The sequence below is a fragment of the Sabethes cyaneus genome, chromosome 2 (genome assembly GCF_943734655.1).
Source record: "Sabethes cyaneus chromosome 2, idSabCyanKW18_F2, whole genome shotgun sequence".
In the NCBI taxonomy this organism is placed as follows: Eukaryota; Metazoa; Arthropoda; class Insecta; order Diptera; family Culicidae; genus Sabethes; species Sabethes cyaneus.
Genome location: NC_071354.1, coordinates 212,522,295 through 212,542,793, shown reverse-complemented (window position 1 = coordinate 212,542,793; position 20,499 = coordinate 212,522,295). Strand labels below are relative to the sequence as shown.

At 41.5% G+C, this 20,499-nt stretch overlaps 1 protein-coding gene across 1 annotated transcript in view; it reads right to left on the bottom strand.

Moving 5' to 3' along the window:
* LOC128737051 (RING finger protein nhl-1) overlaps nt 1-6,294 on the bottom strand; it is a 42,429-nt gene extending 36,135 nt beyond the window's left edge. The window contains exon 1 of the mRNA XM_053831598.1: nt 6,160-6,294. Within this exon, the coding sequence (XP_053687573.1) occupies nt 6,160-6,294 (135 nt within the window). The remainder of the gene's footprint in view (nt 1-6,159) is intronic.
* Nucleotides 6,295-20,499: the final 14,205 nt, after the last annotated feature.

Below are 20,499 nucleotides of genomic sequence, written 5' to 3'. Positions count from 1 at the left end.
GTCGCTATCCGTTTGTACTCCGCCAAAAATAGTCCGCAACACCTTTCGTTCAAATACGTCCAGGCACGTATGTCTTCCGTAAGCAACGTTACTGTTTCAAGTCCGTAGAGGACCACCAGTCTGATAGACGTTTTGTACATAGTCAGCTTTTTGCGACGACGTGTGCTCCTTGATCGAAGCGTTTTGCGGAGGGAAAAGTAGGCTAGCCTTCCAGCTAGAGATCCCAAATCTACGAACTCATCAACCACTTCCAGTTCATCGCCGTCTGTTTTTATTGTCCGAGGGAGGCAAACATTGTTTTCTGCGAAGCCTCTTTCCAACATATATTTGATTTACGGCGCATTGATTAGTAATCCAATCCTCCAAGCCCCCGTTTTTACTCTAGCGTAAATTTTCTCCGCCATCCCAAGGTTTCTAGTAATGATAACCAGGTCATCTGCAAAGGCTAGGAGCTGTTTACTTTTGCCTAAGACCGTTCCTCTCTTTTTTGATGTCCGCTCGCCAGATCACACCTTCAATAGCGATGTTAAATAATATACAGGATAGTCCATCTCCTTACCGCAATCCTCTGTACCGTCTGAAGGAACTTAAGAATTCCCCGAAACACGCATGTAGCACATCACTCGCTCCAGGGGAGCTTTGATCAGCCGTCTCAGTTTGTCCGGGAAACCGTTCTCGTACAGTATCTACTATAATTGTTTGCGTTCGACTGTATCGTATGCTGTCCTGAAATCCACCAAAATATGATGCGTGGGCACGTTATAGCTCCGGCATTTACGGAGGATTTATCGGAGGCTAGAAATTTGGTCCGTGTTAGCACGGGCCCCCATAAAGACCACCTGGTACTGCTCTACGAATTTTCTACCTATTGGGGATAGACCATGTAACAAAATCTGGGAGAGCACCTTTTAGGCGGTGACGGTCGACATTTTTCGGATGTCATCGATGTACGGTCTTTTCGGAGACTCTGGTGTCGACTTTGATCGTGTGTATGCTTCGCGCAAGGTTGTTGAACGCGACAAAGGCTCGAGCATTGAGAAGACGTTGCGTTTCAATATCCAGCGATTAACGATAGATGCCGTAGCAACGGAATACGCCATAAAACGAATCGTAGAACAGCAGGAGGAAAGGGAAGAGGCTATAAATGGGCTGTGGAGGATTATCCATGGTGCCATCGAAATAGCTGTGAGAGACGTGGTAGGCACGACGCGCGGAAGACAGCTCATCAGCTGGTTTGATGCTGACTGCCAGTGACAGTGAAGAAACAGGCCAGGAGTCGCATGCTGACTGCGGCTATTCGTCAGAACAGAGAAAGGTACATAGACACTAGAGCTGCGGAATAAATAATACACCGTTTGAAGAAAACGTGAGCATGAGAAGCACGTTCTCTCTAGCGCAGAGGAGTGATTCGCTAGCAACCACACATGGAGTTTCTACGAAACAGTGAGGTGCAGAAATTTTACCATATCTGTGATGTATGATAATAGTGCTGGTTTCTGACAAAACATTGGTAGCAAGCAGGTGGAAGAATCCCTTACAGACGCTCTTGGGTGGTGCCACAAACTCATGATAAGGTTTAGAAGGCAATTAACGAACTGACAAACGGTACGGCTGCTGGGAAGGCTGACGAAGCAATTCGTCGGATCAATGTCAGGTTCTGGGAGGAAGAACTAATGCCAGAGGAAATGGTTTTATTTGCCTTATTTTTGAAAAAGGACATCGACTTAAGTGTAAAAATTATCGAGGCATTACATAGCTAAATTCTGCATACAAGGTGCTCTCCTATATCTTGCTCTGTAGACTGTGACCGTAAGCGGAATCACTCGTCGGCGAGTATCAAGCTGGTTTTCAGCTGGGTCGCTCTACGACGGATTAGATGTTTACCCTGTGTCAGTTACTAGACAAGTTCCAGGAGTACATGTTGCAAACTCATCGACTGTTTGTGGATGGAGGGTTTGAAGGCGGCGTACGATTCAGTCAAACGAAATGAGCTTTGGTAGATAATGCTATAACATGGTTTCTTTGATTTTAAGTCACCGCAAATCACTATCTTCAGGTTTAGTTGAAAAATTTTCGGTGAAATAATGAAACTGATGAATATATCGCGTAACGTTTCAGCCTACTACTCTTCAGCTATCGTCTGACGCCTGTAAATATTTATTACCATTAAAATGTGCTATTTAGGTATTTTTCAACAATCAAATTCGCGATTTACAATTTTTACAAAAAACACACATTACAAAACTCTTACATTCTTCTAGTATTTACGCCACATTCATATCAGTTATTCAGCCTTCATCAGTGGGCTGGTTTTCCTTCCGTCCAACTGGCTTGTTGTTGTTACTCTGACGAAGCTTTAGGACTAGACCGTTGTATGCAGCATTGAATGTTCCGCATTCTCTCTGTAGATTCACGGTTTTGCTATCACCTAGGATTTTGATGTGGAACATTTCCGCTGTTGTTCTGGTCTCCTGGCTCTCTATCCGTTCTAAAACCCGAGTTTTGGCGAAGTCAAAGAGGTGTCCTTCCTCCACTGTATGCTGCGAGAGTCCCGATTTCGCCTCACCCTTTTTGGCAACATTTTTGTGTTCTGCTACCCTGGTTTCTAGTTTCCTTCCCGTTTGTCCGATGTAGACTTTTCCATCGTCCGTTCCACATGGTATCGAGTATACAGAGAAATGCTTTCCTGGTGGGACGGGATCTTTAAGTTTACTAAACAACCGATTCCGAATTTTATCTTGCGGTTTAAACGTTAATTCCGTATTGTGTTTGTGCAAGATCTTCTTTAATTTTTCGCTTAGTCCAGGGATGTACGGGGTGGAGACGTATCTTACCTCACTAGTGGTTTGTTTAGTCGCTTGTTATAGAGTTTGTGTACTCGATCTGCTAATATTTTCCGGACAAACCATGTGGGGTAATGGTTGATGCGCAAGATGTTTTTTGCCATTTTAATCGCAGCAGGGCGATTTTGGCAATCGGATAGCTTTAAAGCTCTGTCGAATATTGCTAAAGCCGTGTTACATTTGTGTGCATACGGGCTTTGGGAAGCAAAATCGAGGTACCTTCCATCTTCCTGTTTCGGTGCCCACGTTTTCTCTATTCGATCATTATTTCTCTTCAGCAGCATGTCTAGAAACTTGAGGCTTCCACTCTGTTCAATCTCTATTGTGAATTGCAATCTGTTGTGAAAGCTGTTGAATGTGTTTAAAATTTCGTTCACATGTTCATTGGATGCTACACAGAAACAGTCATCGACGTAACTGCGGTACATACTCAGTGAGATATTTTTACTCTCCAGTTCGGTTACGCAATGCTGCTCCAACTTCTCCATCACTACGTTCGCTATCACCGGCGAGAGAGGCGATCCCATCGGCAAACCGAAGCATTGAGAGAACGTTGATCCTCTGTATGCAAAGAAGGTGGAATCCAGTACAAGCTTGACTGCCGAGATGAAGCTATGGCAGTCGATCTTCGTGTGGTTACTTATTTCGTCCCATCTCTCCGTAAGGCAATCTATTGCGTACTCCACAGGGATGTTGGTATACAGCGATGTTACGTCAAGGGAAAATAATATCATATCTTCGGGTATCTGTTTTCCTGTTATCTGTTCTGCGAATTCGAAGCTGTTTCTGACGTGGAAGTCCGTTTTTCCTACAATGTGTCCTATGATTTCCGCCAGATACTGAGCCATGTTATATGTGGCGGATCCTATGGTTGACACAACGGGTCGGAGTGGTCGGTCTTGCTTGTGTATTTTCGGAAGTCCATAGATCCGTGGTGGGTTGCCGCTGGTAACCTTCAGTTTTCTGTTTGTGCGTGGTTCAATGTATTTATTTTCACGCCACCCATCGATTAATACACTGATTTTTTTCAGAATTTTGGCTGTTGGATCGCCTTTGATTTTTTTGTATGTGGTTTCGTCGTCCAGGAGACTTTCCATTTTTTCCTGGTATTCGGACGATGATATGATTACTGTTTTGTTCCCCTTATCCGCCTTGGTAACCAGTATATTCGGGTTCTCAGCTAAAAATTTTCCACTTTTCAATATATCTTTATTAATCCATTCAAGCTCATGATGGCGGGGTTGCTTTTGAAAATTTATGTGGTTTATCATTGCCATTGCAACATTAGTTCGAATCTCGTCCGCAGCATCTTTAAACTTGATGGCATTCTCCACTTCAGCAATCATTTCGACATAGGGTGTTTTGCTTTGGTTTTGTATATTGAAATTTGGTCCCAATTTTAGTGTGCGTTCTAAATAGTCCGGTAGGGGTATATTGGTGGTGTTTTCAATCCATGTATTGCGTCCCGAGAGAGCCTCAATCTTACGCATTTTTAATGCAGCTACTTTCTTCTTTTCTCTTTTTTCTACGCGTTGATGTACCACTACAGACTTGTTTTCCACCATTTTCTCCACTTTGCGCACGTCTACTTCCTCAAAGGTTTCAAACATTTGATGTTGTAAAAAAGCTTGCTGACGTTTTAGCTCCACTATCGTTATTTTCGCGCCCGCAATCATGATGCTCAAAATGCGTATTTTATGTTTGAACAACATTTTATCTAATTCTCGCTGTGAGCGATCACTGTTCAGATTTAATCGAACACGGTAGTTGAGACATTTCGGTATCACTTTGCATTTTCTACAATTGAGCAGAAATTTAACGCGATTATTTGTTTTCGCCATTTTTGTCGACAACTTAGAGTACATTTTTAGAATTCTTTTACCACCTTGACCATATTTGGTGGTTATTTCCTTGGTAATTAACATTTTACCCTCAACTTGATCAACTGCTTAATTCTTTGATTTTAAGTCACCGCAAATCACTATCTTCAGGTTTAGTTGAAAAATTTTCGGTGAAATAATGAAACTGATGAATATATCGCGTAACGTTTCAGCCTACTACTCTTCAGCTATCGTCTGACGCCTGTAAATATTTATTACCATTAAAATGTGCTATTTAGGTATTTTTCAACAATCAAATTCGCGATTTACAATTTTTACAAAAAACACACATCACAAAACTCTTACATTCTTCAGCGGAAATGTTCCACATCAAAATCCTAGGTGATAGCAAAACCGTGAATCTACAGAGAGAATGCGGAACATTCAATGCTGCATACAACGGTCTAGTCCTAAAGCTTCGTCAGAGTAACAACAACAAGCCAGTTGGACGGAAGGAAAACCAGCCCACTGATGAAGGCTGAATAACTGATATGAATGTGGCGTAAATACTAGAAGAATGTAAGAGTTTTGTGATGTGTGTTTTTTGTAAAAATTGTAAATCGCGAATTTGATTGTTGAAAAATACCTAAATAGCACATTTTAATGGTAATAAATATTTACAGGCGTCAGACGATAGCTGAAGAGTAGTAGGCTGAAACGTTACGCGATATATTCATCAGTTTCATTATTTCACCGAAAATTTTTCAACTAAACCTGAAGATATAACATGGTTTGCCAGCGAAGCAAGTTAAGTTGATTCGTGCGACACTTGATGGATCAAAATTATGTGTACGAATAGTTGGTGAGACCTTAGCCGCTTTCGTGACGTTGGATGGGCTGAAGCAAGGGGATGCACTCTCAAACCTGCATTCAACATTGGCTTGGTAGGTCCAATGCGATGAGCAAATGTGGAAAGAAACGAGACCACCATCACGAAATCTCAATTTCAATTATATTTAGATATTTGAGTTTTTTTGTTGGATTAATTTGCCAATTTAAAATCTTTTAACAAATGGGTAAATAAGGAAGCGAGATCCCCCATCCGTGTCATTTCATTCTGTTTAGTCAATAAATAAAGGGCTTTACGATAGGGAATAAACTTAAAACTGAAAGGATTTTCCTATACCATAATGTTTATTTTTATCCCCGGACAAATGTGCGAACAGCTGTGTTAAAAATTGCTAGCAAACCTTATATCAAACTATCAAAAACAGAATAAATAACCACTACCAAGTCAGTTAGAAATTCTGTTTTTTTTCTACTCATCTCTCATTAGGTAGGGATTCTTGTTTTGATTGGCACGGATGTTCTTTTTCGTCGTTTCCATTCCGGAATGGTAGTGATGATGATGATGATGATCTGACATCGGAATGTCACATTACAAACGACGACAAAGCGTCCCACTGCGCTGCACCGCACCGGTACTATGTACTCACCTGTCGCTTGACGTAATCGATGAGACCGTCCATGCACGGTTCCATGCAGAACGAGTGCTGACATGGTAGCAGCTTCGGATTGCGGTATCTGTCCAGACACACGCAACACGTTAAAAGCTGTTCAAATTGCTCCATTTTTCACTGCAACGAAACGAGCAGAGCAGAAGAAGGAGAGGATGAGTGAATAAATAAGCGTATTAATAAAAATGCCTGCAAGAAGATAGAATGTAACAGAACATTAATTGATGTCTTGGAATGCCGGCTGTGCGTGGGTCTTCATCGCCTAGATTCCAATGGCGATGGATGGGTGGTTGGAAAGGGAGGCAGGAAACAGGCGTGAGAGTTTATTGCTTCGCTCCATTATGTTCTTCGGATGGAAAACTTTCCCGCATAGTTGGCTGTAGGACAAAAGTGGCAGCGAAATAGCACTGCATGAAAGAAAAACCCTCCAACATCAAATGAGACGGATGTGCATTAAAACAAAGAAGCTCTTCTTCCCTTTGGTCGCATTCGAGCCACAACAACCGTCACCGTACGTGTGTAGAACCTCTCAAACCCGGGATGTGTTGTATTCTTTGTGAGCTTATTGCGTGCTGCTTAGGATGACAGTGCTGACATACTTTCATCCGCGAAAATCTCGCCCTTCTCCCGCGTGCATTCGTCTAGCACAGTGTGGAAAATAGATCCTACTACTGTGAATGGGAGTGGATTTGCGGCGAAAAGAACTCTGGTTGATCTTTAAATTCACTCCCATAATCGAAAGCTACCCAGGACCTGCGAGTGTGTTGTTTTTCAATGTAGGAAATTTTTTTTTCGTTTTCATTTTTCGTCGTACCTTTCTATGGTTTGTTTTGTGGGGCACGAAACCAGCGGCACATTAATTCTTCTAAAAGGATTTTGCCGAGCGTTGATGAAACTCTCGCTTAGGCTCCTGTGTATTTCCCAGCTGAATGACACACGTCGCTAAGCGTCTGCCAAAATAAAAGCCGGTTCAGACGGTGAAAGGTATGGAAAATATTTACATTCCTCCCACGTAGCACACGGCGAGCCACCCCACAACATCGAACGCCTGATGTCGTGACGGTGTGTAGTTACTCCTGTCAGCGGCCGTCGTTACGCTTCCGGGCTCTTGTGTGCCAGCGCGCCGGAAAGTGGAGCACATCGGCGGAAATGGGGAGGAATTCATCACTTTTCACACCGCCGATGTGGGGCTAGTGGTCACCGGTGACGGTTTTAGCACGCAATAACAAAAGGATCACAAAATGGTAACCTGCTGTCTATCCACGAGGGGTAAAACAGGGGGCTGGAATTCAGTCCTAAATCAGACACTGCCAACCGGCAAAGCAAAACGGAAGAACCACACGACACGAGCGGACGGAAAGCAGTAAAGCCGCGGTCGACAGCAAACAGACGGATTACATGTGTGTTTAGTGAAAAACGGTGGTGGCCAAACCGCTTGTTTGTGCCATGTATCGGTTGGATTTACCTACGTTCCTATCTAGAGATGTGGCACGATAACAATGCTGTAGTGGTTTAGGCCCTTTCGCTCGACAGGGGGAAGTGCGTGTGCATTAACATTTCATAAAAGGTAATTTATGTCGTCGATTCGACAATTTCCGAACAACTTTGGTGTTCAGTTATGTTGCAGCGAGCAAGCCGCAATCCAATTTTTGATTTCGAAAATTATGGTTTCAATCGCTTTGATTAGTGATTACGAAGAATATCATCAATTTTTTTTAAATTCGTCGATAAATACATTAGTTACTTCCATCAAATCCAAAGAATATGGAAACGCATGGTTTTTCATCAAATTTCGAGTTGCTCAGAAACTATCGCAAAACAAACATTTCATTATAAGCAACACAATTGTGCTTCATACATCCAAATTTTATTTAATTGGAAGACTGATTCGATTTGATTAATTTGTTCTAACATTTTTGAGTTCAGCAGGGTGAGGAAGTTTTCACTCCAGCAACTTCCACATTTGAAACATTTTCACTGTCACTCATGCCTTTCTTTGAGCAGTTGTATTCCGCACTGAATTATCGAAACGCCTGAGCTGCTTTCTTCTCAACCGAGCGTGACACAAACAACTCAATCAAACACCACCTTCCGTATCCGGGCGAATCCCTTAGCCCGTGTACGTGTGTGTGTGTCTATATGTTTGTGTGGCTGCCGATGACGAATCACCGTCATTTCACCATTATTGAGGACTCGTCAAAACCACATGTACCTACCGACATACATGGTGTCACTCAAGATGGGTCTCGGCGCTGTGCCGAGTGGGTGCTACGAAATATTCATTTTTCGCGTTTTGATCGGTGACCCAGAATGTCGTAAAAGTAAATCTCTGCGACGACGGCGAAGACGACGACGACGGCTAAAGCAATTACTTCCGAATTGCGGTGGCAATTCATTCTAAAAAAGCAGCCGAGAAAAAGAAACAAGAAAACAATCAGACGAATTTCAATCCGCCCCTTCCGTCGTCATCGTCGTCGTCGTCCAATCAGTAGGACTGTGTGCCCGACGAGTGAGGGACGGAGAGATTGAACGAAATCAACAAACAGAAGCGACAGATCAACGGAAGCGAATTTTTTTTTAATCCATTCTATATTTTATTTTTATTTTTTGTTTTTTTTTTCGCTCGACTCTTCGGGGATAAATTTGCCCTCTGAAGGGGATTTTGGTTGTACACTCATGATTGATTGTACACCGATGCGAAAAAGTCTGATGATGTTGTAAATTGAACGAGATCCTGCCGCTATCGGCAATCTGAGCCTAATGCTCTTCAGAAGGGCTCCTAAAAAGTTACGGCTGTGCGGATTACGGCATTCGGCGGCGGATTGGGCGTAAACAAGCTGGTGTGAAAATGATAAATCCTTTCAAGCATTTATATAAACAAGTCGATTGAGTGCGAATGGATGCGATTTTTTTTATACAAATAGTTATTGTTTGGCTTTCCCGGTGTTGGATTTATCGAGTGTGAGGTCAACGTAGTCGCCAAGAGTACTTTACGTTTGACAAAATCGAACTGTTTGTTTAAAATCAATCGGCGATACCACTCAAAAAAGAATACAGTTGTACCGGAATTGTGACAAACTACATTATAATGACTATAACTACATGAAAAATTGTAATTTGTGAGAACATTACGCATGAAATTTATGTGATGCTAGATGCTTTCCACCAGACAGCAAAAAACAGATTGTAGCATTAACTTCCCTGATTTTCCGCGCCAAAAACTGGTTGCAGAATTACAGTAAAATATTGAGAATTGAAAAAATAGCACATTTTTCTGATATTCCTCGGGACAAACTAACTGTTCAAGAGTTTCAGAATGTTTCCAGGGTGATGGTATGGGGATGTTTCTCCAAAAATTTGAACTTCCATTGCTGTTCATTGAACTTGGTATTAAAATCAATACTAGATATTGCATCGATAATGTTTTGAAGAACCATTTGCTTCCCAACTTCAAAAAACAACAACGCTTCACAGTGCTTACAACAAAATTCTGCACCGTCTCACAAGGCGAAAGCTCACAAGGCTGTGCGTATCGTTTTTAGACACGTGCCGGTCGACAATGTAATTCAAAATATGCAAAAAGGTCAAAGCAGCAGTGTCACTGTCATTCTCATCCAAAAGTGCAACAACAATCGATACTCGTTAAATTTCTTTGGTTAAAGTTAAAATTGGCACGATTGAGACATATTACTCGTATACTACCCTCTTCTCAACTCTGCATACAAAATTCTGTTCCGTAACCTGTTTAATAGACTGAGGCCATTGTAGGAAACCTTTATAGGCGAAAACTAGTGTGGTTTTCAAGAGGAACGCTCCACGAGAGACTAAATGTTCATCTTGCGCTTGCGACAGATCCTCGACAAAATCCGAAAGTTCAACTTGCAGACTCACCATTTGTTTACAGATTCCAAGGTGGCGTACGATTCAGTTAAACGAAGTGAGCTGTGACGGATTATGCTTGAACATGGCTTTATAACAAAACTGATTCACATTCCCTGCAACATGTCGTACCCAACGTATCCGTCCAGCACTGACCAATTTTTGAATATTAGGTTCGCCGTAGAGGCATCGTTCTGTTGCACGGTGCCAAAGATGATTCTTAGCACCCGTAGTTCGAAAATTCCGAGTGGCCGCAGGTTCTTTTCATGCATTGTCCACGTTTTGTGCCCGTAAAGAACAACCGGTCTAATTAGCGTTTTGTACAGTGTGCACTTTGTACGGGGTCTCAGATTGTTCGATCACAAGTGTTTGTGGAGTCCATAGTAGACCCGACTTCCGCTGATAATACGCTTTTTAATCTCACTGCTGGTATTGTTGTTCTCTGTTGTCAATGAGCCAAGGTCGTCAACTCCCTCAAACTCATTCCCGTCGATTGCCATGGTACTACCCAAGCGGGCCCTGTCAGACTTGGTTCCGCCCGCCAGCATCTACTTCGTTTTAGACGTAACTATTGATCTTCAACCCAATCTTCTCTGCTTCGCATTTTAGTCTGGTGTAGTGATCTTCCACTGCCTCAAATGTTCTGCCGATAGCATCCACATCGTCAGCAAAGCAGATAAATTGACTGGATTTATTGAAAATCGTGCCCCGCATTTCGACCGCCGCTTGTCTTGGAACACCTTCAAACGCAATGTTGAATATCAGGCATCTGCCTGGACCATCTCCTTGACGAAGTCGCCGGCGAGATTCGAATGGGTCCGACAATCCACCCGAGACCGTCACACAGCACTGTTCCCACACAGCACTCACAGTCTTGAAATTTGCGGCAATTCTGGAGGATCTACCAGAAGATTGGTGAAGATTTGATCTGTTGTAGACCGACCCTCTATGAAACCGGCCTGATAACATCCCACAAATCTATTGGCTATTGGCGATAGTCGATGGAAGATGACTTGGGACAGCACTTTGTAGGCGGCATTCAGGATAGCGATTGCTCGGTAGTTCTCACAATTCAGCTTATCGCCTTTCTTGTAGATAGGGTCTTTCCACTCCTCCGGTAGTCGTTCCGTATCCCAAATCTTGACAATCAGTTTATGCAGACAGCCGGCCAACTCGTCCGGGTTCATTATAATAAGTTCCGCTCCAATGCCATCCTTTCCAGCTGCTTTGTTGATCTTCAGCCACTGGATGGCTTCTTTAACTTCCCTTATCGATGGGGGTGGCACATCTTCGTTGCTTGCTACACCAATGTGGTCACTTCCTCCGCTATCATGGTCTTCCGCCTGCACGCCATTCAGGTGTTCCCCGTAGTGCTGCTTCCACCTTTCGATCACCGCACGGTCGTCAGTCAACATACCTCCATCTTTATCACTGCACATTTCGGCCCGCAGTACGAAGCATTTGCGAGATTCGTTGAGTCTCTGATAGTACTTCCGTGTGGCGTGAAAGCGGTACGGCTGCTCGAGTTCTTCGTACTCCTTCTCCTGCTTCTGGCGGCGCTTTTCCTGGAAGAGTCGGGTTGGCTGTCTCCGCTTCAGTTTGCATCGCTCCACATTCTGACGGACGGCTCTACACAGTATTTGTATCCGCGTTGCGTTCATCCAATATCTGCTCCCAAGCAACAATGTAAGTTTTATTGTACTCTTATGGAGGTCTTCGTGACTAATTCTGGTCTCAAATACCATCATAAGAATGTGATAAAATCCAAAATGTTACTTGGGCTGGCACTCCTCGTCAAACCATTCGTTACGTCGATTAAGTGCCCCACGGCCTAGACGTTCTCCGCTACGCTGTCAATGGCTGTTTTCACGGCACTTCAACAATCCTGGAATCTCGGCTAGGCGGTGCTGCCGGATTGTTGCATTAGCCCCGTAACTGTCCTGTACTTTAACAGTCGGCTGCGAAGTCTGTCGATAAAGAAGGATAATGTGTAACGCCGGTTATGGCCAAGCCTTTGCTTTGCTCTTTGCCAACAATCCTCAAGAGGGCTTCATCTAGATCACCCTCTTCCGGCAGCGCGGTTTCGAGAGATAACGCGTAGCTTTACCGTGGGGGTGTCGGTATCGTATGTTGTTCATAACAGATACACGGTGTTCAAAATACCGTTATTAAAAAATAAAATAGGCCATTTAAACGGAAAATGCCAGTTGGTTGTATTGCCATCCTACACCTCTGAGCAAATTTAAAAAAAATCGATCGACGAATTTTTGAGTTACGCCCTTTTTAAGTTTTCAAGGACAGATTGCTCATATAAAGTAAATAAAAATTTTCAATGGCACTTCCAAAATGAACGTAAATCACAGCCGGTATTGATTTTTTATGCAACATATGCCCATTGCCGACCATTTTAGGAGTTTTACGCTGTATTGGGACTAACCGGAAATGTTCCGGATTAAGTTATCGCTGTGGAAAATAGCCAGTATCGAACATGAACAAATACTCACCATGCGACACCTCTAATTACGCCATAATTTAATATCTAGATCACTGACAGTCAGATCAACTACCTAGTGCCACGTTGGTTATATATGGACAAGTTCCGGGGACTTCCGGGAACACCCAGACCAGTGGCCAGTTTGGTCATAAAGAAAAACTTATCGTGCGGCACCTTAAATCACACTAGAATTCAATAACTAGATCAATGAAAGCCAAATTTGTAATCTAGGCTCAGCTTTGGTCATAGCTGGACATGTTTGGGGGACTCCGGAAAACCCTAGGAAATGACCAATTTCGAACATGCACAAAAACTCATCATACGACACCTTAAATCACACTAAAACTTTTAAAGTAGAACCAAGTAAGCCAAATTGAGTACCAAGAACCATAAAGGCCAATTCCGAACATGTCTTTATTATCAAAAAGGTACCACATTGTGTTATTGACTTCCCAGGGGCTCCCGGGGTCCCCCAAATATGTCCAGACATACCAAATCTAGCCCTAGATAGCAGATTTGGATTCCATTGATCTAGTTATTGAATTCTAGTGTCATTTAAGGTATCACACGATAGGTTTTTGTTCATGGACGAAATTGGCCACTTGTCTGGGTGTTCCCGGAAGTCCCCGTAACTTGTCCAGCTATAACCAACGTGGTGCTAGGTAGTTGATCTGACTGTCAGTGATCTAGTTTTTAAATTCTGGCGTAATTTGAGGTGTCGCATGGTGAGTATTTGTTCATGTTCGATACTAGCTGTTTTCCACAGCGATAACTTAATCCGGAACATTTCCGGTTAGTCCCAATACAGCGTAAACTCCTAAAATGTCGGGCAATGGCATATGTTGCATAAAAAATTAATACCGGCTGTGATTTACGTTCATTTTGGAAGTGTCATTGAAGATTTTTATTTACTTTATATGAGCAATCTGTCCTTTAAAACTTCAAAAGGGCGTAACTCAAAAATTCGTCGATCGATTTTTTTTAAAATTTGCTCAGAGGTGTAGGATGGCAATACAAACCAACTGGTATTTTCCGTTTAAATGGCCTATTTTATTTTTTAATAACGGTATTTTGAACACCGTGAAATAGTTTTTGACGTATTCTTACCATCACTAGGATGTGATCCGAATTAATGTTAACACCCGGATAGGTTCTGACGTCGATAATGCCGTCGATAGTGTCGACCAGGTATCAGAACTTGGTCGATTTGAAGTTCCGTCTGGTTGGGTGATCTCCAGGTGGACCAATGGCAGAGGTCATACTGAAAGAAGGCACTACGTATGGTCATGTTCTGGAAAAGTCTTCAATTTTTGAAATATCATTTTCATTCATAAGGTCTATTAACTTTGCTCGTGTACAAAGTTTAGTATTACTCCATTTCTTAAAAGTCCACATTAAGAGATTTTCATGCTAAAACTTAAAACCCAACCGCCATCTTGGATTCTAAAATGGCGTAAAATAGCCATCCCGTTAAGTAAAAAAATACATTGAAGGGGTTTTTATGCAAATGAGTAACCATCTGTCATCTTTGGTTTCAAAATGGCGTCTAATATCGATTTTTGGTTTTTAACGGCCATAGCCGTTCTAAAAAATCCGCTGCTCTAAAAGTTTTATGCAAAATAATAATTAATCGTCCTCCATTTTGAATGTTATAATCGAGGAAGTACTATACTATACTATACGTACTCCTAATATAATATTAATTATTGGTTAAGTTTTCCAGTAATGGTTGAGTTGATTTGATAACTCTCAGTTGTCTTATAAGGCACTGAAAGGTTGGATAACATTACATTTTCATTTTATTGGATTGTTATCCAATAATTACTTAAGTATTTTTTTATTGAAAGATTTTTTCACATTTCTGCGACTCATTCGATTTTCCCAGTACATTTGTTTCAGCATTCTCATTGCACCCGAATGGTTTTATAGACAAGCTATTTATTATTAAATAAGTTTTCAAATAAAGAAATACAAATAAAGTTCGAATTCAAAACAGACACTGATGAAGCCGGCAAGTCGTAGGCGAAATACGTATCGGTCTGACTAATTAAACAACAAATAAAAATTAACCAGAAAAACTTTCTTGTGATTGCTTTGTTTGCGGCCCCTACTATGCCCTTGATTAATTAATATTAGACTTCTAGTTTCTTCCACTGAAAAGTATGAAATTATTTTTTTCATATTTTAATACAGCCCGGACTCGATTATCCGGGTGCTCATTTTTATTTTCAACCCGGATAATCGAATCACCCGGATAATCGAATCATCATTTTTGGTACAAATTTTTTTTTGGTATGTCAAGTTTTTAACCTTTTAGGTATCAGAAATGTTTTATTTATTATTGGTCTATCTTCCCAAAAATCAGAAAATTCCTTTCTTACGATTTATTCCACTGATGATTTTTTTTGGTACAATATTATTTTTTTTATGTTATGTTTTTCAATATTTAGGTATTATAAATGTTATTTTTATTGTTGATCAATCTCCCCTAAAGTCAAAAAATTCCTTTTTTGCAATTTTTTTACTAATGATTACGCTGATGATGATGATAATGATGATGATGATGATTTTTAAGTAAAAAAATTGATTCCATCATCTCAGAATTTATTTTTGTTTTGTTCGCCGATAAAAGGGATATAAGAAAGGAATTTTGTAGCTTTAGGAAGGTGAATCAATACTTGTAAGCTGGAATCATCATGTAGCATGCAAACTATATCATTAAGGTTTAAAATAAATCATTAAAAAAAATATTTTTTTTTCACCCGGATATCGAGTCTAAAAACCCGGATAATCGAATCCCCGGATAATCGAGTCCCCGGTTAATCGAATCCCCGGATAATCGAGTCCGGCCTGTATTCACAATTGTATCATCAATTATCGATTGTATAGAGAGCTACGAAGTCAATTTTTTATATGTTTCCATATAAACGATTCAATTTACTTGACTCCATACAAACGATTACTTGAATAACGAGGATCAGGAACCGTTTGACGTTTTTTGACCAAAATATGAAAAGGCTACACAGGTGATGCGGTAGATCAAAACCAATTGAAGATATCCAAATTATATACAGCTGCAGATGGGGTCCAAAATAGGCCCTACGACAATGAGCCAACTAAAACTACAGAAGAGCAATTTTCCTAATGAAACACATTTCCCGAATGGCAGTGACACACTTACCGGAAAATTTCAACCGGATTATAAAAGATTTGTCATATCCAGCCGTTGTTTCCAGTCTTAATACACGCAGAAAAATAACAAATTGTGCTACCAAATAATCCCCATTCACAGCAAAGTGAGCAAAAAGAACTTGGTAATAAATCAAATTGAGACAAAGACAAATTCCTTTCCGACGCCAAAAATACATGGCATCAAAGATTTGGACTTTGCTGTGATGTAGGTTCTGACTCGGTAGCAGATAAGTATGTCGCTACGAATTTTCGTAGATGTTTTCATGTACTTCATTTCGTGACACTGATTTCACTGAAAAAATAAAAAGTAACTGCAGTTCGCATTTTCCACTGCGTTTCCGAGCTGAATCATTACGTTTGGCATCCATTAAACTAAAGCAAAAAGCTGATCGGCACGCCAGACGTCTGTATTGTGCGATGACTTTTTGTCCAAAAATAGTTCCTTTCGTTCGGATACAAATCTGCCGAAAGATGTATGATGATCATGTGTAGGTACGTTGTGTACGGTGAATTCGTATAAGTGAAGCCAAACTCGACTGACTGGCGTACGCTTCTCGATGGCGGATTTGGCAAAGATCGAACTTTTCAATGTCAGAAAATTGACGCAAACCATCGCTGCTGTATTAATATTGAATGGATCGAGTCGTTTTTTTATTTAATTCAAAGTTTGAATTCCCACGCTTAACGTATTCTTGGAAACACAAGCAAGTCAGTATCATAAATAGGGCTAGTTATTAAAGTAGACCAATTATAATTGTAAAAATAGCTTGTAAGTTTGTTGTGATAAATGATCCCACCAACACTGTTGTACTCACCTAGTCACGAGTTCTGCGTAAAAGAGGAACCCTGACCCCTGAGTAGCATCTTTCTCTTCTTCTCCAGTGCGAAGAACGCTACGAAGCCAGATAGGTATGCGAAAGACTGTGAATGCTTAAACTTGAAACCTACCCGTTTTCGTGAGAGTAAATAAACAATATAAAAATATTATCTCTGACAGGAGCTGTTTTGAACATAAAATTTCCACGACTAAAAATAGCTTAACATTTCCAAATTTACGCGTGCACAAATGGTTCTATATCTGGTATCTAGACTGGATGAATGAAGCGCCTAAAGAATGTTTAAAACTGTAGATGTATTCTTCGAATTTTCTCCTACGGGGGCGCACTGCTATAATGAGATTTCCACGTAGCCAGAGCGTAGTAATGAGATTTGGATAATTAGTGACATTTCGGTGCTGTTTTTTAATTTTACACAGGTCACTGACAGCCGGAGGCAACCGCTCTCGCCATCACAGATTTCACTTAAAGTTATTCAAATCCTACCGCACGCGCTCAACCAACGTCGTTTAGCAACAACCGGTTGCGTCCGCTTCTTCCGAGAAGAAGCGAATCTTCTAATTCGGACAGTATTGTTTGCTCGGTTCCATGTGCCACCATGTGCCGGGAGAATCAGAGCAAGCCAAAGCAGGACGCGCCCGGCATACGTAAGTCCCAATCAGCTTCGGGGATAATCAGATGTAAATTCCATCACATACAGTCTGTTCCGACGCCTACTAATTCAGCCATAGACGCGTTTTCGGTGCGAGTTTCAGTGGTTTTCGGCTCCGGATGGACGTCCAACCGGGTAGAGCGGAGTTACTCTTTAGGCGCCAACCACAAGCTTGACGACAGATCTGGTTGCACTAAATTGTTCGCTATCCTGTTCCGCAAGCCCGTTAAGGCTGTCTGATGATGGGCAGATCTGGTTATCAGTACATCACCACGCTCTGGTACGCTCTGGCACTGGTGGACAGTGTTGCACGGTGGGGTAGATTGGCTTGTATCTCGAACAGAATCGTGAAACTTTTCGAAAGTTTTATGTGTGCTTTCACTATTCCAAAATTGTAAAGACGGCAAAGTCACCAGAGCACACCAGTGATAACTGTTTCTCTTACTTTCCTTACTCTGCTTATCTATGGAACCTATTCTATCGAGCTTAACTATTAGTATTCTACTCATTCTAATATACTCATACCAAGTTGCAATCTAGGTTTTATTATATTCTTATGACGGCATTTGAGAACAAAATTGGTCTTGAAGACCGCCATAAGAGTGCAATAAAACTTAACATTGCTGCTTGGGATAATTAGGTATAACAATTCAAACGTGCACTTTTACTTGTTGGAAGTGAATCTTTAACCCTAAATAATAATTTCTTATTAATGATTTACCATGATTACTCTGAGTGTGATAGTAAGTTGGTTTTTATAGTTCTTTAGTCATAATTTTTTTTTTTGAAATATATCCATTCAATTCACTAAAATAAATGATTTCAATCTCTTACTCTATTGATAATTGTCATGCTAGTTTTGACTACGAATGGTACTTTGAACTTTGAAAGCTAATCTAATCGCGTATCGTTTTTTACTAACACGAAATGGGTAAGGCGCAGAATCTACCGGAGGGACTGGTAGAAGAGTTGGTTTGTCCCATTTATTGCTGAAACTATCGTGGTATAACGCTGGTAAACGCTACCTACAAGGTACTCTAACAGATCGTATTACGTCGGCTGTCACCGATAGCACCATCCGACAGATCTTGCACAAATCTCGGGAATACAAGCATCACACTTTTATTGGTTTCAAAGCAGCATACGATGCAGTCGATTGAAACAAGTTATGGCAGATAATGCACGAGCACGGTTTTCCAGATAATCTGGCGCGACTGATCAGAGCTACATTGTGTCGATATGTGATATATTATATTATATATCTCGGGGATGAGTCCTTTCGAGACGCGGCGAGGGTTAAGACAAAGTGACGTCTTATCCTGCATGTTGAACAGCATCGCTATTGATCGGGTGATCCGACGAGCAGGCAGCGAGATGAGAGACACGATTTTCACCAAGGCTAATCAGCTCCTAGGCTTTGACCTTGTTATATTAGCCAGAAACTTTGCGACTACGGAGGAAATTTACACCAGACTGAAAGCGGAGTCTATGAGGATTGGGGTAAAAACAAATGCCTCTAAGACCAAATACATGAAAGGAAGAGGCTCGAAGGAAACAAACGCGTGCCTGCCATGGACGGTAACCGTTGATGGCAATGAACTAGAATTAGTAGATGAGATCGTGTATTCGAGATCGCTGGTGACCGCGGATAACAACACTAGTAAGGAGATCCAGTTGCGTATTCAAGTGGGAAAACGGGCCTACTGTGCCTTTCGCAAAATGCTACGATCCAGAAGCATACGCTGCTGTACGAAGCTGACAATTTACAAAACCCTTATCAGACCGGTAGTTCTTTATGGACTTGAAGCAGTGACGCTGCTCACATAGGACATACGCGCCCTTGCCGTGTTCGAGCGGAAGACACTGCGGATGATATTTGGTGGAGCATAAATTGAGAACTAAATATCTAAATAATCAAGTGCCTGTAGCTACTGCTTAGAATGATACCCATTGTGCATACGGCGAAAGTCATTTGGCTATGGAAGGCCGGACATGTCGTAAGGATGCCGGACGACAGTGCTACAAAAACAGTTCGCACATCACTGGCATCAGAAACCGGGGATCTCAGCGAGGAAGATGGTTCGACCAGGTCGAAAATGATTTGAAATTTTTGAGACGACTGAGAAATTGGCGACGGGTGGCCCAAGATCGAGTTGGATGGAGACGGCTGCTTGACACAGTACCACCCTTTTCGGCTCTAGGCTGCTGACGTCGACGACAATTGTCAGCCGATCTGATCTCAAAGTACATTTTAAGATTATCTGCATACGAGAAATGTAAGCCGTTAATGACAATATCAACTTTGTTAAGGCAAAGCCGAAATATCAGTGGACCTAGGTGACTTCCTTGAGGTATACCAGACGAACCAATAGCCTTCGATGGCAACCACTAGTTTTGCTATTGCGATAAGTTGGTTTATCTTACCGAAAATTTCGAACTGGTCGGTAAATATGCTTTCCGTGTGAGCTCTTAAGGCCATACTTTCCGTTATATTTTATGTGTAGCCCAAAGCTTACTGGTAGTAAGTAGAGCGTTGGGAAGTGAACTTGCGATTTTCTTAGAAAATAAACCGCATACATCCTGAGAAGCGACAACAGCTTCCACGTTATATGGATTTCGGAAGGCCATTGATGTCGGGAGACCAAACTTTCTGTTTGGATATATTCAAATGAGAAGTTTATCAACACCCACCATATTCCCCAGATATTTCACCGTCCGATTATTTCGATTTGATTCGGGGATGGTCTTCGAGGAGGCCGAACAATTCTCAGCTCTGGCTCTGGTGGAAAGATGGGAAAAAGTGGGCAATATTTTGAACGATTATTTTGGAGCCATTTTTGCACAATGAAGTTGCATGTTGTTAAACAAAACAGCGAAAACTCATAGTTAGACAAAGACATTCACCTGGACATTAAATAAAAAGAAAACTTATCCAATTTAATTCTACTATGTATATTTTATTCTTGACAGACAGTATTTCGCCTTCGACTTGCAAGCTTCCTCAGTGCCTGTTTCAGAAAACAAACACTGAGGAAGCCTGCAAGTCGTAGACGAAACACGTATCTGTCAAGAATAAAATATACATAGTAGAATTAAGTTGAATAGGTTTTCTTTTTTTTTTAATTTCCAGGTTACGTATTCTACTAAGACGCTCCAAAAACTTCGGTCAAAGACATTTAGAAAGTCTCCATGAACCAGGGATGGTTCGATCACTTTGACTCAATTTTGATTCATTTGACAGGACCGTCTCAGCCGAGCCAAATATG